This window comes from Aethalodelphis obliquidens, unplaced genomic scaffold (assembly GCF_003676395.1).
Source record: "Aethalodelphis obliquidens isolate GAN/ISIS:26980383/991018 unplaced genomic scaffold, ASM367639v1 scaffold4, whole genome shotgun sequence".
Classification (NCBI taxonomy): domain Eukaryota; kingdom Metazoa; phylum Chordata; class Mammalia; order Artiodactyla; family Delphinidae; genus Aethalodelphis; species Aethalodelphis obliquidens.
The window spans coordinates 61,583,292-61,606,476 of NW_020837948.1; the positions used below are offsets into that span (position 1 = coordinate 61,583,292).

The 23,185-nt window shown below is 40.4% G+C and overlaps 1 protein-coding gene across 3 annotated transcripts in view; it reads right to left on the bottom strand.

Moving 5' to 3' along the window:
* Positions 1-2,298: 2,298 nt before the first annotated feature.
* MCCC2 (methylcrotonyl-CoA carboxylase subunit 2) overlaps positions 2,299-23,185 on the bottom strand; it is a 62,024-nt gene continuing 41,137 nt past the window's right edge. For 2 of the 3 annotated variants that reach the window (XM_027100886.1, XM_027100887.1), the window contains 9 exons: positions 22,404-22,503; positions 22,198-22,293; positions 18,515-18,587; positions 15,514-15,590; positions 12,595-12,661; positions 9,007-9,163; positions 8,018-8,132; positions 6,074-6,159; positions 2,299-3,382 (listed from right to left, as the gene is read on the bottom strand). In XM_027100886.1, coding sequence (XP_026956687.1) covers positions 3,265-3,382; positions 6,074-6,159; positions 8,018-8,132; positions 9,007-9,163; positions 12,595-12,661; positions 15,514-15,590; positions 18,515-18,587; positions 22,198-22,293; positions 22,404-22,503 — 889 coding nt within the window. In that variant the 3' untranslated portion in view covers positions 2,299-3,264. The remainder of the gene's footprint in view (positions 3,383-6,073; positions 6,160-8,017; positions 8,133-9,006; positions 9,164-12,594; positions 12,662-15,513; positions 15,591-18,514; positions 18,588-22,197; positions 22,294-22,403; positions 22,504-23,185) is intronic. The other variant, XM_027100885.1, reaches the window with a different exon arrangement.

Below are 23,185 nucleotides of genomic sequence, written 5' to 3' on the forward strand. Positions count from 1 at the left end.
TGGCAAACTAGCCGCCATATGCTCAGGGCTAGGAGAGCTGAGGAAAGAGGCAGCCGCTGCAGGTTGGGAGGTGGCTGGTTTAATAAGACAGGGAACTCACAAACGAGGCTTGGCGGTGGCAGCCGCAAGACGAGGGCGTGTCCCCGCCCGCCAGCCAGAATCTTCAAAGTTTATATAGAGGCCTTATCGGGGTTCAGTCACGTATTTACTCCAGGTGGTCTCAGCAACACCTTACTCTCTCAAGGATTCCTCCGGCAAGCTACGGGGATGGCATGCCGTAGGGGAGAGGGGGAGGAGCCAACGATTGACTGGCTGGTTCCGGGTCAGGGGTCATCTAGCGGGTCAGGGGTCAACTGGCAGTCACGTCCTCCCAATGACCTCCTCAAACATTCTTCTGAAAATGCAACTTACCCCTGAATTATGATCTTCTATCTACATACTTCTCAAAAAACTAAACTGAGGCCTTCCCTGGTGGTGCAGTGGTTGAGAGTCCGCCTGCCGATGCAGGGGGACGTGGGTTCCTGCCCCGGTCCGGGAAGATCCCACATGCCGCGGAGCAGCTGGGCCCGTGAGCCATGGCCGCTGAGCTTGCGTGTCCGGAGCCTGTGCTCCGCAACGGGAGAGGCCACAACAGTGAGAGGCCCGTGTACAGAAAAAAAAAAACTAAACTGACTTCTGATACACACTGCAGCCTAAACTGAACATCACACACAAAGGTTTGAAATATTAATTTTATTAGGAAAGCATTTGATAGTTGTTTTAGATCGTATAATCAATCACTTTATTTTAAAATGATGTGGCCTGAGGATACAATTAAAATATGGACTTTTCATTCATTCAACAAATATTTGAGCATCTACAAGTGCCGGGCATTGGAGATACAGGCCAAACAGGAGGATCCCTGCTCTCACAGAGCTTACATTCTAGCAGGAGGGCAATATTAAAGAAATGCTTATACTTCTTATAAACATATAAGACACAGAAAGTGACAGAGGAAGAAGATGGTGCTCTACAAGGGCACACAACAGGTGCCTAACCCAGACCAGGGAAATCACAGAGACAAAAGATAGGTGTTTAAGTAGAAGGGAGAAGAGAACAGTTCAGGCACAGGGAACCTCGTAGACTCTAAGGGGGCAAGGACTTCGTAGGTTTAAGGAACTGGAAGAAGTCTAGAATGGGTGGAGCACCCAGTGTGAAAAGAGGAGTCAGGGAGATGAGACTGAAGAGCTGAGGATCAAGATCCATGGAGGCCATTAGGGGTTTGGCACTTCAGGGAACCAGTGAAAGAAGTAAGGAAGGAAGCAGGATGACAGATGTGCACCTTAGAATGGCCATTCTAATTCCAGAGTGATGGAGAGATTGGACTAGGTAAGACTGGATGCAGGTAGACCCCTTCTAAGGCCTGCATAAAAGACAAAAATAGTAGGGCAATTCAAGAGACAGTTAGGAGGCAAAATCAACAGAACTTGATGATTGAGTCTGAGGTTCCTTAGACCTGTTAGATAGACAGGTCTGGAGCTCAGGGGAGAACTATGTTAAGAACTGTCAACACAGGAATCATCCCCATTCAGATGGCAACTAAAACCATACGAAGGGCTGAAATGGCCCAGCGAGAATAAATCAAGCCATGTAAAACACATACATTCAAGGATGAGGAGGAATAAAACTCAGCCATAAAAAAGAATGAAATCTTGCCATTTGCAACAGCACGGATGGACCTTGAGGTCACTATGTTAAGTGAAGTAAGTCAGACAGAGAAAGACAAACACCATAAGATCTCACTTATATGTGGAATCTAAAAAACAAAACAAACAAAGCAAAACAGAAAACCAAGCTTATAGATACAAAGAACAGATTGGTGTTTGCCAGAAAGGAGAGGGGCATGGGGTGGACAGAATGAGTGTGGGGGGTCAAAAGGTACAAGCTTCCAGCTTGTCCTGGGGACGTAACGTACAGCACGGTGACTATAGTTAATACTGTACTGCATATTTGAAAGTTGCTAAGCGAGTAAATCTTAAAAGTCCTCATCACAGGAAAAAAAAAGAAAAGTCTGTAACTGTGCTTGATGATGGATGGTAACTAGACTTATTTTCGTGATCATCTGCAGTGTATATAAATATTGAATCATTATGTTGTACACCTGAAACTAATATAATGTTATATTCAATTATATCTCAATTAAAAAAAAGGAAAAAGGAAATGTGCCAGTGGTAGGGAGAAGAGAGAATGGGGAGTTATTGTTTAATAATAGAGTTTCAATTTGGGATGATGAAAAGTTCTGGAGATGGATGGTGGCAATATAAATGTACTTAATGTCACAGAACTGCACACAAAAAAGTGGTTAAAATGGTACACTTTATGTTATGTATATTTTACCACAATTATTATTTTAATAAGAATAATTAAACAATAAGGAGATACTTTTGTGCTATTTGTATCTTTCAGAATAAGAATGCATTCACATATGACTAATGAAAAATCAAGACAAATGGTAAAGGGAAGGAGGAATGAGCAGAGGAAGTGGGGCCTGCAAAGGAAACTGAACAAGAATGGCCACGGAGGCTGGTGGAAAACCTAGAGTGTTACAGCAATGGAAGCTAAGGACAGAATTTCTAGGAGGAAGTGTTTGACTGATTTGAATGCGCCAGAGAATTAAATCAGGTAAAATCGGAAAAGGACCCACTGGTTTCAGGAACATGGAGGTCAGTGGTGACCGTGGAGAGGGCTGTTGGCAGTAGAAGCCAGAAAACGAGAGGGTGAGGAAAGAACGGGTAGGAAACAGAGCCCAGAGTGCAGACAAGAAGTCTGACAACTATGGAGAGGAGGACGGTGGTGGCTGGAGGGAAAAGTAACAGATGTTTATTTTTAAAAGTACATTAAAATATCACACATAATCTGCAACGCAATCAGTTCAGTGGAAATACAACTTTATGTTAAAAATCTCAACAATACCTGGAATTTACAGATTACAGAACTTTTCATAGTACTTATGGCTTAGAAAGGATAACTCTAAGTTATTCTCTTCCTTTTCAGGGTGGTAAAGCTGAGCCATAGAAAAATTTCTCTAAGAGAATTTACAAGGAATTGAGCTGCATCAAATAAATATCTTCACTGATTCTTTATTTAAAGGTAGAAAAGTATAATGCACTGTGTTAAGAAAACAATTTTACTGTAATAGCCACATATTGAAAAAGTCTAAAATTTTAAGGCTACTAATTTATTAATTTTTGGTACATGTCCAACGGAAGATGCTTTATATTCCAATTACATCCTCAAGATACCGAAGTTAGTCTTCTGGATGGGTGCGTTGAGGGCTGCACTAAGGCTGAGACCCAGGACCAGCCTGGTGTCCACTGGATCGATAATCCCATCATCCCACAGCCTGATAAAAGAACAAAAACCGAGTGATTAGGAGTCCACCACCAAACCACCAGTTATACACCCTATGCCCAGAAATGCTGAGGAGGTTTTCCTTCAGGTAATATGTGGATCTACTGATTGGCTACTATAATCTCGCAATGGAAACAATGTTCAAGAGGGGAATAAAGAGAGAAAGAAAAATAACATGACTCTTACACAGCTTTAGGAACAGCTTACTACAAGGAACTTCAAAATAAACCCTGGTTTTATTTATTTCAGGAAAAGCTTTCCTGTCCCTCCTCCGCCCACACAAACATACAAGTCAAGTTGATATATTACTGTTATTATTATGAAGAACCGCATAAACCAAGGTAACAGTCTCCAACCAAAGTCCCTACTAGAAAAGGTATATTCCCCCAAACTCTTAAGAAACTAGGAAAATTACTGAATAGACTTCAGTACATTTTATTAATAAAATAAATGCCTTCATATGTAGTTCTTTATTTTTTGCTACAATAGGAAAAACAAGTAATGGCTTTAAACTGCTTTCAGAAGAAACTCAAGTAGAAATCTTAGTTTGCTTTTCATGGACAACCTCACATTTATAAAAAAAAAATGAGTAAGAAATATTGTTTTTTAAAGGTCATTAGTGGGTGGCAGTTTTGCTTTCTTTAAACAAACTGCCTTCAGTATCTGGACATAGCATCAATTATTAAACCATACTTACATCGACAGACCATGAATGAAATCATTGCTCATAAAATATTCACAATAGGGATCTTAAAGTATCAACAGCCAAAAAAAAAAAAAATATTACTCTTGTAGTTTGTAACCCGCTCAATTGATTACACTCCCTTCTGAAGCCTACAGCAGAGGAATATAGCAAGCACAATGGTGCCGGGGCTGTTCCAGGTAAGAGGCCCTAATCAAATGTCTGGAAAAGTTTGATTACAAAAACAACTGAGCAGAAGAAAATTGGCATGCTGTACATGTAACATGCAAGGATTAAGAAAAACATAGGCGGTTACAGCACTGTACAGATGATGACAGAGCTCTCCGAAAAGACAGGTCTAGCCATGTTAAAGCCTAAACAGACCACAGAGTTTTATTGTTAAGCTGAGCTTTATTAAACCAAAGGAAGGTGCCATAAGCTGGCTTGAAAATCCTTTCATCTTTGAAACAAAGTTGGTGTCTCCATGCCACCAACTGTTTCAACAGAAGGGTTAAACATCTATAAATTAAAAGAAAAACCTTGTTTTTCAATATTAATTTCCAAAGATAAGTCTTTCTGGGCCATATGCTCTCCTGTCTTGAATATCATCCACTGAAAACAATAATAATCTAAGTATGAAAATAATAAAGGATTCAGTCTTTCTTAAGAGATGACTTAGCCAGGGCTGAAAAACAAATTAATGGTTCACACAAAATATGCTATTTTTCAAAGTTTAATACTCTAACTGCCCTTGTGAATTTCAAAGTCTTATGTAAAAACAAACAAAAAACTATAGGTGAGCTTACAATGTATATTTTCTCTTTAACCTTTTATATGATTTTCTATTTCCTCTTTGCTTCTACTGGCTACTACGTAAGCCTATTTAAATGATGATAAAAAGAATGTTTATTTCTTAAAGACTACAAAATATTTTGTTCTTAATTAAGAGAATCAATGACCCACCACAGCAAAATATACCTGTACATTTGCTTGCAGAAATACATGTTAACAAGAAGAGAAACAGGCTTTTCAAAAATCCCAAATGGTATTAATTGAATTTTGAAACTAATTATGCTCTGAGAAATAAATATGTTCAATCTTTCCTGCCCCCCAACATCAGGAGCAGTGCCTGCCACAAAAGATGCATTTGAGGAGCTGACATGGATTTTAACGTTCGATTTTCTTTTCCCCCTCCTCTCCAGTCTGCCTTCACAACAAATGGCATAAATCACAGCATAACCCAATTTTTAAAGGACACAAATAGTTATTTTCTTTTTTCCATCTGCCCAAGGGATAAAAGAAAAACATGAAGCTTCAATTATTCTTCAGAATGTAGAACATTGAAGTTGTTGAAAAAAGAGGTATGAAAGCACACGCATGTCTCCAACGGGGACAGCTGTGATAATTTATTACCTCATTTAAGTGGTGTAAGAAACAAACAGAATAAGAACCGCCATGGTGTGTGAGGTAGTTGCTTAGTGTTGACATGTGGATCCTGGCCATGAATAATCACCTTCTGAATGCACAAGCTCACTTGTTAACAAGTGTCAGTAAGTGTTCAACCATTTTCATCTTTAAATGGGGTAAAAACAAAATCATCAGAGAGGAGGATGACAGGAACCCATTACTGCAGAACTAATTCCTGAAAGTGACACAGCCAGGACTATAATTCTCAACTTCCCAGCCCCAGTGCGGTCCACCTCTGGCCACAGTGCTCCTGCAGGCCTTGGACCACTTCAACTAGGACCGGGATAAGGGAAGGGGTGGAGAGTGGCAGAATCACACCAATAGTGATGGATCCAAAGCCCAGCCTGGGAGAAGGAGCAGCATTTCAGCGGTAAGCATTCCCATTATAGAAACAACAGTACAAAATTGTGTCCAAATGTTATTTTTTGGTTCCCATGAGGGCTGGACCATACCAACTGCTCAGATCTCTGTAAAGCTGCTGCCCTGACTGCCAAGATGTGCCCATCAAGGAGTCAGTTATTCTCTGGCTCTCACCTTGCACTGGAATAGTAAGGGTTTCCTTCCTCTTCAAACCTCTTAATGATGGGCTCTTTCAAAGTTGCTTCATCAGCACTGGAGAACTGAAAGAAAAGCGACAATGAGTAAGTCTGATGCAGGGGAACAACAGATCCACTCAAGAGAACCTCAAGAAAAAAGGGGCAACAGATTTCATGAACGATAATCTTACAACCAACAACTGCACATTGATGTATAGATTACGTGTGATGCTTTACCATACATGATCTCACCTGAGACATGAGTATCAAATTAGTGTGCTATTATATCTCCCTTATCAGAGCCAATGTCCTGAGGCTGTTTAATGTCAGGTCAAAACCAAAGGTATCACATATTCCAGCAGGGTATAGCAATGGATGTGAATTATACAATATAACAAAGGGCTATATTACATCTTGCAGTTTCTGTATAAGGAGGTGGAAAAGTAGGATATTTTCATTCAAAATAGCTAAAATTTTAAACATTTTAAAGCTTAAAGGGATAAAACAATAAGGCCCATTTTAAATAACCTCTTCAATTTTCCAGATGGCTGAGAGAGACTTTTCCCTAATTAAAAATTTAATGGCTTGCCCATCCGTACTGCCAGAAACAAGTGATAATTCAGATGTTAAAATCTTTATGCAAACTAATTTTGAAATCCTGAAAAGTATTTTCAACTTAAAAAATATTCCACACCAAAAACCAAGTGATTTTTTTTTCAAATAAATCCAACCTTTTATGTACTTCCATCGTTTAATATCACTTATAGGTCCAGAATTTGGAGGGAGAAGCACTAAAATCCTATACTTTCCTTTCACATATAAAAATAGATGAATTCATATATCTGTATATCAAATTAATCAAAACACAACTATTTAATAAGATATTGCCATGCTGGGCTAGAATTTAAGACATGCCTTCAAAGTATCAGGTAGAATTTCATATCCCCCACTCCCCACTACATACACACAAAAGTAAAACTTTCCTCTGGCTTGGATACTAGTCAGTACTAAAGTGCATCTGAAACTTCAACTTAAGTCTGCAGAGTTACTGTTGCTTGGAAAAGATAGCTGGGGATGTGAGGCACGGATGAGACACATTCAGGGAGGCAGGAACCACCCTCTGGCTTTATATTATCCCCACTCTACAAACCAGGCGGTTGACCAGATGATCAATCTCTAAATGGCAGAAGTGAGAGCCTGAGAAGGCAGGGCCTCCTCCACATTATGCCTCGTTACGATGAAACAGTGCACCTAAGCAACTTTAGGAACATGCACCAATCATTTTATAGGCCTGCTGTTTACATAAGATAGTTGTAAGTTATAATAAAATGTAATGCAAAATTTCAGATGAATCTCTAACAGAGCCACAAACGAAAGAATCCATCTCAAAAGCAGCTATTTGCTGATTTGCTTTTCATTAAGCTTCCAGTGCCCTTTCCCTCCTTCTTCATTGATACTTCCACGATATAATAATGGTATTCAATTCTCATTACACAACGGGGCCCTCCCACTAGAGGTATCCTTAACAACAATCTAAAAGTAAAATAGGAAACACAAAATTCTGCTGCTTTAGGTCATAAAATCAAAGACATAAGTCAGATTTATTTAAATCTCACTAACTGCAAATGACTAAGAATCAAACATCCTTATGCCTCAGGCACCCAGAGACAAAAGAGTTTGTTAAGTGTTTTCTTGGAGATTCTGAAAAGTTTGTAAATTACCACAAGAAGGTACTTCAAGTGAAATGGCTCTAAAAAGAGAAATGGAGAATGTATAAGTGTAAGTTGCTAAAACAATTTCCAGGTCAGCGTCTTCTAGATAAAGCCAGGCCCTGAATGTTGGAATCCTAGCCACAGACTTGGAGGGGTTTTGGGTATGCTGCTCCCTGGCTCCACAATGTTCTGGTGAAAGTCAAACCTGGAGACAAAGAAACAGCATTTACCTGTTTCCCTTCCCGTGCTCTTTGGTCCTTTGCTACTGTCGCTAGCACATTAGCTGCCTGCTCTCCTCCCATCACTGAGATGCGAGCATTTGGCCACAGGTAGAGAAATCTTGGGCTATGGGGGGAAAAAGGAAAGAATGATCAAATGAATTCACAGAGATTTTCAGAGGCCCATGTTTACCTTTTAAATCAGTGGTTCTTCATTCTGGCTGCACATTACAATTATCCGGGGATTAAAAAAAAAACAATGCCTAGAACCCACCCCAGAGTAATCTCCCGCAGTGGGGCTTCAGCATGGTAGAATTTTTAAGTTCTCCAGGTGATTCTGACGTCTCTTTTGATAAACAGTATTTTTCCATTTCATCCAAATTTACTGGGCAAAAAAGTATTCAAAATATCCTCTCATTATGTGCAGTTATGTGCTGTTTTCCATTCCTAAAATTGGTGATACGTGCCTTCTCCCTTTATTTTTTAGTTTTAACAGGGGATTCTCAAGTTTGTTAATAACCCTTTTAAACAAAGCAACTTTGGGCTTTCCTGATTCTTCTGTCTTTATAATGTTTGTACTTTATTATGTCCTGTTTTTATTTTTCTTGTTTTAATATGCTGCTCTTCTTTGAACCTCTTCAGCTGGCTGCTTGGCTCACTGATTTTCAGCCTTACTTCTCTTCCAGTATATAATATATAATTAAGTCTACACACCTGTCTCAAAGCAAGACTTTAGACACATCACATAAGTTACGACATGTAGTATTTTCATTATCAGCCATTCCAAAATATTTCCTGATTCCCACTGTGGATTTCTTCCAAGTGATACTTTTAGCATTAAATTTCATTTCACGCCTCCAGATGATACAGATTATGGTATAACTGATTAAGATTTGTGAATGTCATTCTGTATTTCAAATAGCCTTGACGTAAACTGACCATTCATAATGATCCTTGAAGTATGATTCATGCTTTCAGAGAAAATCATGACAACCACCTACCTAAATGCTCTGCCACACATCCCATAGTTTCCAGCCCCGTAAGAGCCCCCGATAATGACAGTTATCTTCGGCACATTGGCACAGGCTACGGCAGTCACCATCTTGGCGCCATCCTTGGCAATTCCTTCAGCTTCGTACTCTCTACCAACCATAAATCCTGTGAGAACAGAAAGAGAGCCTCAGGGTGATGAGATTAGTGTGCAGAAGTCATTTTCACCAAGGTGCTAGAAGGACGTCTTGCCAACCTTATATTTTACCACAGGCCTCTCACCCGAATAAAATATTTATATGTGAAATATGCCCCCCACAAATTTGCATTAAAAGGTAAAATAAAATTTTCTCTGATCATTTAAAACATTGTTTAAGTGGTTCATCTGGATGCGCACAGAGATCCTCAAACAAGATAAGAATGCAACGTATCTTCAAGAAATTATCTCAGAACAATAGCTTGGTGATGAAAGAACAGGATACGGCAAGCTGAGGAAAAAGTACTATGGCAAGCCCAACTGTGAGGGCTTTAGGATTCACTGACCTGTTTAAAATATAGATTATTCCTTCTGAAGCACTGCTTTAAAACTTTGATGAAATAAAATTAATGTTTCATAGAGATGCTGAGTCCCTGTCAGCGACTCAATAGCAAGATAAAAGAATTCTCATTATAATTATAGGATCCTTCTACTTCTCCAAGCTCCCACCCCCGGCTCTGTTGAAACTGGTCTGCAGCGTCACTGTGCTTTCCAGGCCTTGGGGTTCTTCCTCTTCACCTTATAAACGTTGCATCAGGCTTCATTTGTCTCCCTGCGCACCCACAGACGCACATGCCTACGTGATGGTCGCTGTTCTTGCTTTGCGAATCTCCATAATGGGTAATCCAATTCAATTAAACCATTTTTTATGGATCACTTGTACTTGCTGTGGATACAACAGTACGGATGTAACAAGCCCTGCCCCAACCAGGCACCATCTGCTTCCTCTGGTCACCTCCCTGCCCTCTGAACTGGGCCCTCAGAATAGCTCAGACACTCCTTTATCTATTTTATCTCGACTCCCTGTAACATTCCCACAATAGCTATCTCAAATATCGACTCTCTTTAAAAGCCCTCACCCACCACCCACCACCCTAGCACCCCACTATGCCCCTAGTCCCCGTGAGTGATTTTGCCTTGAAAAAGAATACCGAGGCCATCTCACTTGGCTTTCTCTAACCCTTCTGTTTCTCACCATAAAGAACAACATAATCATGCTGCCTTTCTTCCTTTACTCTCATCTCTGTGGAAGAAATTAGAGTTACTCAAAGATTATCCCTGAGCCCTTTCTCTTCTCTCTGGGTGTTATCTATTCCCGCAGCTTTAAACACCATCTCCATGTTCTAAGGTTGTCTCCACGTTCGCCTCCAGCTAACACACCTCTTCGGTGCTCAAGACTTTTCAACTGCCCACCATATATTTCCAAATGGATACATTTGAGGTCCCTCAAATGCAATGTTGAAAAACCAAACTCAAACTCTGCTCTCTGACCCCAACCCAACAAAAAATAAAGCACAGCGAAAATGTAGGAATCTTCCAAGCACACGGTCTAACTTACTGGTGGTTAATAAATCATAAGTCATTATTAGAAACAAGGTCTCTGGCCTAGTGAAGCTTCAGAGTACTTTTACATGCCCTCTTAGAAGGTTTGCCACATAGGGCCCTCTCTGGCTGCCACCTGGATATAACTCCTCTCAAGAGTCATCTAACCAGATATCTTAAACTTAAGAACAGCACCAGATGAAGATGTTTTAGCACCAGTACTATGTAAAGCCCTGCTGACTGCCAAGGCCAAACTCCTTCTCATAAAGGCATGCCTGATCCCAACAACTAATTAAGGACTTCTTCCTTTGAACTTGAGATAACCACACATGACTTAGAACAGTGGTGCCCAACATTTTTTGGCACCAGGGACCGGTTTCATGGAAGACAATTTTTCCACGAGTGGGGTGGCAGCGGGCGGGGGGGAAGGCTCAGGCAGTAATGTGAGCCACGGGGAGCAGCAGAGGAAGCTTCACTCCCTCGCCCACCACTCACCTCCTGCTGTGCGGCCTGGTTCCTAACAGGCCATGGATCAGTACCAGTCCGCGGCCCAGGGGTGGGAACCCCTGACTTAGAAGACGGGGAAACATTTTTTTTAGCTAATCAACATATCGGAGTGCCTCCTATCTGTCAGGCACCATGCAACACACAAAAAGTATAAATAGGAGAATCATAGAATGCCAGGAAGAAGAACTCTAGAACCCTAAGAGCCCTTAAAAATCATTTCACCTGCCATGTTAGGATCACCCATGGAACATGAAATCAGACAGTTGACATTGGTCTTATCATTCTCTGGAGTCAAAACACAAATTGCGGAACTTCCCTGGCGGTCCAGTGGTAAAGAATCTGCCTTACAATGCAGGGGACACGGGTTTGATCCCTGGTCAAGAAACTAAGATACTACATGCCAGGGCAACTAAGCCTGTGCGCCACAACTACTGAGCTCGTGTGCCTCAACTAGAGAGCCTGCATCTGCAAACTACAGAGCCCATGCACTCTGGAGCCCATGTGCCACAGAGCCTGCGCACCACAACTAGAGAGAGAAAAACCCCCGCCACAACTAGAGAGAAGCCTGCGCGCCGCAACGAAAGAGCCTGCGTGCCACAACTAAGACCCAACGCAGCCAAATATTAAATAAATAAATAAATAAATAATCTTAAAAAAAAACACCTCAAATCCCAGACTTTGGTTCAGGATGTGCATGTCCATTTAAGATGTTGCTTCAGGTAGAATTAACTGCACGATGAAAGATAAGGAAAAGGGAGGACCACAGCATGTACTTAAAATCCTTTATGGGGAACTAAGTACTGGGAAAGAGACCATGGGTCAGATAACACCCTCCAGCACTAATGAGAGTGTTACTGGCTGAGAACACTCTGCTGTTTTCTGGGTGGGTGGGTGCACATGTGCAGGAGTAAAGGAAGGCCACTCAAATGTCTGATACACTTGAAACTCAGAAATTGCTTCACTCAAAAACATGGATAAATTCCCCCAAATATTTAAGATTCTTGAATTGTTAACCTTTAAAGATGATCTAGAGAGAGCATGTCCAATAAAGCTTTCTGTTATGATGGAAGCATTCTATGTCTGCACTGTCCAATACATGAGCCATACTGGACACTGCAGCTCTTGAATAAATGCACCCAAACTGGTTAAGCTGTTTTCTTTTTCTTTTTTTTTTTTGGCTGCGTTGGGTCTTCATTGCTGCGTGCAGGGTTTCTCTAATTGCTGACAGCAGGGTCTACTCTTCGTTGCAGTACACGGGCTTCTCATCGCGGTGGCTTCTCTTGTTGCAGAGCACGGGCTCTAGGCATGCAGGCTTCAGTAGTTGAGGCATGGACTCAGTAGTTGTGGCTCGCAGGCTCTAGAGCACAGGCTCAGTAGTTGTGGTGCACGGGCTTAGTTGCTCTGTGGCATGTGGGATCTTCCCAGACCAGGGCTCGAACCCGTGTCCCCTGCATTAGCAGGCGGATTCTTAATCACTGCGAGGCCACCAGAGAAGTCCAAGCCATTTTCTTACCAGTAATGTTTTGAAGAAACAGCAGAGGGATATTCCTTTGGCAGCATAACTGGATAAAATGAGCTCCCTATAAGCAAATAAAATAAAAATCTTTTTAGTGGGAGGTTAACAAATTTAATCATCATTTACCCTGCAAGCAACACATTTGGGTCAAAGAAAGAGTACCCTTTGCTTGGCTAGTCTGACCTTATAGTAACAGTAATAATAATACTACCATGGGGACCCACTGTCAATGGAACGTGATTACAATTTGCACTGTTTTGCACAGGCACCTGTGTGATCACTGGCACATGACTGCAGGCCAACTCCTGTATCAGAGATGAAGTCAACCACTAATACTCCAAACAGCAAGTGAAACTTCAGGAACAGAGAAGAAGGAATTGCTTGTCAATGAGAATTTCTGAGCCTCACCAGAAGGCAATTCTCTGGTTCTCCACTTTAAAAAAGATAGAATATAAACCCTTCTGGGATACCTACGTTTTGATGATCACTTGAAATTCTTTCATGCACCAAGATTATAGTAAAAATATATCTTTCTTACCAACATACTTGAAATAAAGGGGATTTTTTTTTTTGGCTGCGTTGGGTCTTCATTGCTGCGCGTGGGCTTTCTCTAGTTACGGCAAGCGAGGGTTACTCTTCGTTGTGGTGCGCAAGCTTCTGATTGCGGTGGCTGCTCTTGTTGCAGAGCACAGGCTCTAGGTGTGCGGGCTTCAGTAGTTGTGGCTCGCGGGCTCTAGAGCGCAGGCTCAGTAGTTGTGGCACACGGGCTTAGTTGTTCCGTGGCATGTGGGATTTTCCCAGACCAGGGCTCGAACCCGCGTCCGCTGCATTGGAAGGCAGATTCTTAACTACTGTGCCACCAGGGAAGCCCAAATGGGATGTTAGATGAGTGCTAGACACCTTTTAACCTTGAGTTTAGGAAATTAGTTATTTAATGACACAAAAATATAACTATTCCAGGGGCTTCCCTGGTGGCACAGTGGTTGAGAGTCCGCCTGCCGATGCAGGGGACACGGGTTCATGCCCCGGTCTGGGAAGATCCCACATGCCGCGGAGCAGCTGGGCCCGTGAGCCATGGCCGCTGAGCCTGCGCGTCCAGAGCCTGTGCTCCGCAACGGGAGAGGCCACAACAGTGAGAGGCCCACGTACCGCCAAAAAAAAAAAAAAAAAAAATATATATATATATATATATATATATAACTATTCCTTTCCCTATCTTCTAAAGATTATGTGAGTAAGAGAACACTTAAAGCTGTTTCCTTTATATTTTACTCTCTATTTGCAGATGCCTTTAACTTAGCTGGAAATGCCTTGGCAAGTACAAGATTGCAGAGCAATTGCTCGACCTCAAATACGAGAACGAGGAAATCACACAGACTTGTGGGGCTTACCTCAACAAATGAAATGTCAGACAGAGGCCAAACATAGCTCTCCTCCTGTATTTATCTGTGACAAGCCAACAAATAAAACAAGGCGGTGTTTGTTGGCCTCAGTCTGACATACCTTCTATTGAAATAAGCATATTATATAGTCATTAAAAGTCAGTGTATTAGGGGCTTCCCTGGTGGCTCAGTGGTTAAGAATCCACCTGCCAATGCAGGGGACACGGGTTCGAGCCCTGGTCCGGGAAGATCCCACATGCCACGGAGCAAATAAGCCTGTGCGCCACAACAATTGAGCCTGCGCCCTAGGGCCCACGAGCCACTACTGAAGTCCGCACGCCTAGAGCCCATGCTCCGCAACAAGAGAAGCCACCGCAATGAGAAGCCCGCACACCGCAACGAACAGTGGCCCCCACTCACCGCAACTAGAGAAAGCCTGCACTCAGCAACAAAGACCCAATGCAGCCAAAAATAAATAAATTAAATAAATTTAAAAAAAAAGTCAGTGCATTAGAAATATTTAATATTTTGGAAACGCTCGCTATACATACTATTAAGTGAAAACCAGCAAAACTTCCCTATATATGGCAAAACCAATTTTGTTTAAAAAAAGAGGAGGAATAGAAAAAACTAAGGAACCATAATAAAATGTTACTCAAGGTTATTTCTGGCATGAATGTAGGTGACTTTTATTTTCTTTATTTTTACTCTCTTATTTTCGTCTTATAATCTCAGTGGGGGAACAATAATGAATAGCAAAATCCAGAAACTAACTTTACTAATAAAACATTCTGCCAAAGACAAATTCTTCCTAATTAGGGTATGAAAGTGCTTAATTGCCTGTTACCTGCCTCAGTAAGAGAACGTTTACCTTGTTATTCACTCTATCATTTGAAGAGGAAAAACAGGGCTAAACTTTTTTATTTTCTTAAGAAAATATTTTATCAAATAAGTACATGAATTACATTTATCCAAGTTTAGGTAAATCTGAGACAATGATGTATGAAATTGAATACTAAGCCAAAATATATTCATGAATTCCCTCTTTTAAAACCAGAGCTTCAGTAACAAGACCCACTATCTTTCTGTTTCCAAAAAAGTGAAAATATAATCAAGTTAAACTGATTATGGGATAGGATAGAGCAGGTCATGTCTCAGAACCATATGAACAGTATGTTTGAACCCCTCGAATGCATGAAACACTTTCAAGACAAGTATTCCTGTATTCTTAGAAAATGTATACATCATCCACAGCAGTTATAATTCAAGTATTAAAAGGACTTTCCTAAAACAAACATTTGTATTTTTAACAGTGCTCAAGACAGTTCATCATATTCACGTAAACCTCCCTAAAGCTGTTTCAAACATTTAACACGAGTACACATACATGTTCACACGTAGAGGCACACAATGTTCTGTTTGCTAAGGCATCTGGTTAAATATTTTAAAGATTTTATGCAATAATTTTCATTCATTACTTGATAATGTTTAAATTAAAACAGAAAAACCTTGAAACATTTTTAACAGTACTTGCCTTTTTTGCAGATTCAGAAAAGAGAACTCCATTGTTTCCAACGATACCTACTGGGTATCCAAATATTCTAGCAAATCCTCAAAAGAAAATTGAAAAAAATATGTATATATTTCAGAGGGCTTTTAATTCACAACGAACAGACATATTTATACATTGTTTAATTTCAAATCAATGTTTAAAATGTAGAGATTTCATCTATGGTACAAAATAGCTCATGGCATAATTTATTTCTAAGGTACTGGAGTCTGGGTTTTTTGCTTTCTTGAAAGGGGTGTGTTACATATAAAGTTATCCACTTGTCTGACCAACCAGTTTGGTTAGATGATTGGATTAGTGTCATCCGTTCATTCATGTAACATATATGAGTGCCTACTATGTACCAGACACGAAGGGTATTCTGATACAGAACAAATCAGACACAGATCCCTTTAAAGGTCAATGTTCAGAGCCATCGGCCAGTTTCAGGTGACTAGCTTGCCTTAAAACGCCTGAGGTAATGACAGGCCCTTGAAATAAAAGGGATAAACTCAGCAAAGACAAACTTTTTTAAAAAGCAGGAATGCAGTCAAGCCTGGTGGTAACCGAGTTTAAGGTAAGAAATCCAGTTAAGCTTAGAAGAATAAATCACTACACTTTCATTTTCTCTGTGTTTGCATCTTTTTCTTTCTCCTTTCCACAAGTTTGGTTTTTGTCTCAATATCACTTCCACTACCACTCCACACACACACACACATACACATACACACACACACACACACACACACACACACACACACACACACGAGAAATAAGAGAGAAGAAAAAGGGGGAAGAAAACCCTGTTATTTTGTGAAGTAGACACTTTAGGTGATTCCAGGAGGCTATTTTGTAAATATGAAGGACGTGACTAGAGACATTCCCAAGAGTGATTTTCAGGTGTCAAATACTTGGAAGCCAAGTGTCAACAAACTGTGCTTGTGAGAGGGGTCACAGGAAGCTCAATGCCAAAGTTCCTGGACCAGGCTCTGTGTCCAAGCTCAAGCTCGGACAGGCTGCCACTAAGACCCCTGGCGTGGGCCGCCCAACACAAAGCAGGTGCTCGAAGAATGAATGGATAAGAGAGAATGTCAACCTACTGACAAGCCAGAACACCGAATTTTTTAACTTACTTTTGTTCTTTACTCTGGCTTTGTCTTGATTTATGTTTTAAAATCCTTATGTTTATTTAATATGTTAAAATGAAACACTGATTTGCTGGTCACCTTGATTTCTCTTGGTCTTTCAGACCTACAATCCCAGCCCAAACCCTAGGCTACACACCCTAAATGGCACTGCCACTTACAGAGGCAATTCAGAAAGGGGCAAACCTCCCCAAAGTTCTAACAATCCACCCTGAGTCCTGACCCATCCCATAAAAAGAGCTGGGAATCCAGCACGTGTCTCAGCAGCACGGTGCTACTCCTGAAGGTGTTCTGCCCTGTGAGCTGTTTAAACTTTCCATCCACCCTTAGTCCTGCTGAGTAGGGCGCATGCCCCACTACACTAGGGTCACCCATGGAGGGAGCACCTTCACCAACATCCTATCGGCCAAACAAGAAAGCAAAATGTCTACGAAACTCCTAGGCCTACCTATGGCAAGTGCGGGGGGCAGGAGGAAAGCTGTAAGAACTGCCAGAGACACCTGATCCTTACAAAAATCTGTCCTTCTCCCTCCTCACTCCCACTCATGGCCCCCCGCATTCATCCCTCCCTCCTCCTTTCATGCCCCCTCCCCCTCATACCCCCTTTCATCCTCTCTTACTACCTCCTCACCCTCTCATTCCCCCTTCGCCCTCTCATTCCTCTCTTCTCCCTCTCACTGCCCCCCGCCCACCCAAACCTTATTTGAATTCCAGTACAGACAAGAAGAGATGGAGATCTACCAGCTGGTAGATCTACCCCTGGTATTTTAGGGAGCAAAGGTACCACAAGTATTTTAGCAAGTCCAGGGCAAATACATAAAAACAGATGACAAAGCCCACCCATCCATCTCTGAGAAAGAAGCAGAAACAGTTCTGACTTGTTTTAAACGGCTGCACAATGAGGGTTACATCCTGAACTATTTGGGGACAAATCCTGTCTATATATCAAAGAAAAAGCTCTTAATCACTTAAACACCTAAATACAAACACATAAATTCCACTTCCAGTGTGAACCCTTCTCTTGCTCATAAATCAGACCAGGAGAAACTGCTGTGACTTATCCTTGAGACTCAATGTATATTTGCAATTTGGATTTTTGCAGCTAGTTGTTTGTCCTACTCTGGTATGCTGTCTTCAGATTAACTACTACATTTTGGAGCTTCTTTAAGACCAAGTAAAATGCCCAAATTTGTTTTGCCATTTGTCCAAAATAGATTACTATGGACCTGGTGTCTATGTTTCAAATATTTCTTCAAAGGCCTACGAACATAACAGTTTTAGGTGAATGAATTAACTTTTATAAACGTTCTTATTTTGTTTCTTCAGACTTGGTATTCTGTCCTGTATTCTCAATCTAGTCTCTGTGTGGATCAACGTAAGACCTACACAGAGGCGGTGAGAAGGTTTAACTCAGTCTACAGTCTTCTGGGAAACTAAAACATCACACGAAACTTCACAGTCGAATTGAAGACTAAAGAATAAAGAAGACAGTGCTGAAATTTTCAAAATAATTAGAGTCATCCAGAGAAATTTTAAAAACTACAAATATTTTTGTTAATTTTACGATGATAAGAGCCTTTTTACACAGCTAATGCTACAAAGTCACAGAATAATGGTCTGGACCAGAGCATCTTGCCCTTATCATTTTAAATTCTGGATCCATGAAGGCATTCAACTACAAGTGATCTTTACAAAACAGCTCCTTTTGAGTACTGACTCACACGTTTATACCGCTCTAAATAACAAAGCTCATGCCAAGTGCATCAGGGCCGTGAGACAAGAGATCACTTATTTTCAAAGCAGCATAAAACGTTCACATTTTCAGTTCTTCATCTTTATACCTGTAACTAATGTGTCTCCATATAAGGCTTTAAATTCATTGAATCTGCTTCCATCCACGATTCTAGCAATGACCTAAGGAAAAATAACAATGTCCCTGAGCAATTATATTATAAAAGAATATTTGCATTCAACTTATTTGTAAGGAAAACAAATTTGTAATGAAGTTGTCACTTTCACAAAATTTCACCGTACTCAGAAAATCTTCTCAATAGAATTTCACTTGATATGCATGGTTAATGCCCTGAAGTCATTCTTGGCCCTGATTTTATACTTTACTATAAAAGCAACAGCTCCATGCTGTATACCAGAGAAGCACAGAGACTACATGGGCTGGTTGCTAGACTCACAGCTTCAGGGGCTGTCAAATGTATTGGCCAAGAGTCAGGGATTCAATCAGAAAGCAAGGTCCTACTACATGTCACAGGGAATCATACTCAATATTTTGTAATAACCTATAAGGGAAAAGAATCTGAAAAAGAATATATATAAAACTGAATCACTGTGCTGTACACCTGAAGTTAACACAACATTGTAAATCAACTATACTTTAATTAAAAGAGTTATTAAGGAAAAAACAAGAAGAAAGAAAGCAAGGTCCAGCCTTACAGTCAGAAGACTTAGGCTCCAATCTAGGGTATAACATATGATTTATTGATTTATGTGTCCTAGAGTAAGGCATTTAACCCCTCTGAGTCTCGGTTCTCACTTCTGCAAAGATGGAACAAAGTTGTGAAGATATGATGAACTAGTAATAAAGGAACCTAAGAAAATAATGCTGAGATGAAGAACCAGCTCTGACTCCCAGCTTCTCCCAGCTCTACCACTGGGAAACTAGAGTCACAGCCTGGTTACTTAAAATCCCTGAAGCCTCAGTTTCCTCATCTGTTTAAAAAAAAAAAGTAATAACAATAATAATAATACTTAAGAGCTAATAACATTGCCTGGTACTCATCAAAAGGTAGCTATTATTATTAAGCCTTCAATAAAGGTTCATTGATTCTGAATCTGATACACATACACACACACACACACACACACACACATATAATTAATCTACACAAAGTTACTAGCTTATCCTCCATATTCATCATTATACATCAGGACTATTTCAAAGTGTTCTAAACATGAAGCATATTCCACATTTTTTCAGAAACTATTTTAGATGCTACACATCATTTTTTCTATCCAGTTTGAGCTTCCTTTTTCCTGTTTACCACATCAATCAAAGCCTTATTTTATACGCTGCAAAGGCCGAAAAATGAGTGAATAGCTTACTTTGAATTATGTTTTAGCTACTTTCCTAAAAGGTCAAATAATAATGGGGATATAACAGTTGTCTAAAGTGCTATGTGGCTCCAAAATTACACCTGTTGAAAAACAAACACATAGTGACGACCACTCTTCCATACAAAGATGAAGCCACTCAAAAGGTCAGAGCAGCCTAGGGCCACTTAACGTGAACCCCCTTCTATTTGCTTTACGATGAAGTCCACTCAGCCACATAAAATACACTAACTCATCTGCACAAAGACTCAAACTTTAGGAAGCAGACATATCATACGGCACTACTCCTATTTCTAGGAGCAGAAATCAATGCTCAGAGAGGTTCAACCCCAGTACCCCTGACTAGGGAAACAAGAACTAGAACCTGGGTTTTTTTTTTTTTTTTTTTTTTTTGCGGTACGCGGGCCTCTCACTGTTATGGCCTCTCCCGCTGCCGAGCACAGGCTCCGGAAGCACAGGCTCAGCGGCCATGGCTCACGGGCCCAGCCGCTCCGCGGCACGTGGTATCTTCCCAGACCGGGGCACGAACCCGCGTCCCCTGCATCTGCAGGCGGACTCTCAACCACTGCGCCAGCAGGGAAGCCCTAGAACCTGGGTTTTTCAATTAATATCTCAATGTTGTCCCACAGCTCCATATACTAGTAAGACCTCCATACAAGGCTTATTTGCAATTACAGAAAAATATAATAAATTAACATCACAATGATGAACATGAATCAGCAAAAGGTAGAAGTCCAGGATACAATTTAAGAAGGCAGAAGTCTATCTTTATAAAAAGATATCCATTAAAATGAAATTGAACTACTATGAAGGCATGGATTCACATCTGTTTTGCTCATTTCTGTACCCCTAGTGCCTGAAACAATACCTTCATGGAAAAAGCACTCAATAAATACTGTGGAATAAATGAAAAAAGTGATTATGCTTGAAAGAATGAATCCTTAGCCACCTAGAAAACTTGACTATTAGAACAACTCATTTTTCAGGCACATCAGATTGTAAGTGCCAGTTTTTTCTATGCCTGTAATTAATTAAAAAGTCAAGCTGAAAACCTAATTCTAGGGGCTTCCCTGGTGGTGCAGTGGTTGAGAGTCCGCCTGCTGGTGCAGGAGACACGGGTTCGTGCCCTGGTCCGGGAGGATCCTACATGCCGCGGAGCGGCTAGGCCTGTGAGCCACGGCCGCTGAGCCTGCGCGTCCAGAGCCTCTGCTCCGCAACGGGAGAGGTCACGACAGTGAGAGGCCCGCGTACCGCAAAAAAAAAAAAAAAACCTAATTCTAAAACTTATAGTTAACTAAATTACCTTGCTAAAGTGAAGTACCAGTTGAAGCTCCATTAAAATCCAGCACTTAAGACCCTCTAACAATAAGAGGGTATTGCCTAAAGAAATATTTGTACATATCCATAAGTGGGATATTACACTCATCAATTCATCCAAAAAAATATTTACTGAGTGCCTACCATGTCACCAGGTACTAGTATAAGAATCAGGACCTAACCACAAAAAAACATTCATGAAGAAGTTTTAAATAATGGGGAGATGTTTATAATTTAAACTGGAAAAATTAGAATTAAATATATATATATATATCAATATATGTATGTATGTATATACTATCTGAACTACATAAAAATGTATACATACACACTAAGCCAAAACACCAAAATATTGGCTGCTTTCTCTGCATGGTATAATTACAAGCAATTTTATGTTTTTCTGTATTTTCTATATTTTTCACAGTTAGTACATAATAGTTTTATAGTCAAGGGGAAACATAACAAAATATTAAGGCACAGAATCTGATATTAGGACAGTTTCCTAATTTAGAAAGTATCCTACCAGATATGGATACTGAACAAAATAAAAGACTACATGCTATATGCAAGCACTAAAAATTGTCAATCTAAACTACAGAAGACAATCTGTAACCATAGCAACATCTTCAACTGCAATCAAATGTCTAATCTTTGCTCCTGTCATATTGATCTAAAAGAGTATGTTTTTTCCTTTGAACAACTTACTGACATTTCATCCATTTCCCAAAATAAGAACCCAAAAAAGAAATAGCTGGAAATTATAAAGTTGTGCTACATCATTCCTAATGTCCACAGGAATATGGAGTACTAAATATGGACAAAGCAAGCTTAGTCATCGTGCAATGAAAACTTTCCAGTAATTAAGAGGTTTCCCCCCCTCTCTCTTTTAGTAAGATATCTTTCCCTTATATGTCACTCCTTACTGAGACCCACAACAGTCCCTTAGTTTAGGGATGAACATATCTAAAACAGACTTCAGCTCTGAAAATGGATACACACAGCTTGCAGTTCAAACAAAGTTTAAACACATGGCATAAACTATGATAGCATAGCTTACGGCTCACAGTTCCACTTTACACACCTCTCGGACATCAAAGTTCCGCTTAAGGTTGGCACCAACTATTCCATACAATTCATCAGCAGGAAATAAAGGATCTTCAGAAGGTTCAATGGTAACCTGCAGAAATATACAACAATCACATTAGCCTATTTAAAGACATTATTTCAAGGTGACATAAGCCAAAATGCTTTGGGAAAATAAAAAATATAAGAAGAGATCCAACTCACATCCATTTTCTTCTGATAATTTAGATTCCTTACAATCTTCCTAGCTAAGTGAAGGGCATGATTATCATCCAAAGCGTAGTAGTCACTTACTCCAGACTTTCTACAGAGTAAAGCACACTAAAAGAATCAGAACAGGGAAAAGGAAAATAATTAAATATCTTAAACCCCAAGTATCTTCTCTCATCTAAGGATGACGTCTTTTTACTTCCAAAACACTTTAATAACTGTCATCTAATTTGATCTTCATAACGTCCCTGGCAAAACAGTATTAACCTTGTTTTACAAACAGGAAAAACTGGGGTACACAAAAGTTAAGTACCTTGTCCTAGGACCACCAGTACCTGCATAAGAACCCACACCTTCTATTTTTCAATCTTGACCTTCTTCTACTGGACCACAGGGCCTTATTTAATGCTCATCCCGTACACCTCAGACAAAATCGTATATGATAGATAAAGTTCAACCACAGCTGGCACGCTTTCGTGATGTAGTTGGTGACAAAAATTGTTTATACCTCTCATTTCTGAGAGACTGCTGAGGCCTTCCTTACCACGTTACACCCCAAGAGTAAGCTGCTGCAGGTAGCACACACGAAGGCTTGAAAATGCTGTTCCTCAGATCAATGGTGAAAATGGGTATTGATAATATGGAACTGTGGTAAGGGCCTGCTCAATTTCAAGTTCAACGTGAATAAAGCATGGGCGTGCTCTGGTTCCAATTAGATGGCTTGTTGTTTCACTTGTAGATGTACTATGACTTTCTAATAAAGTATTAAAAAAAAA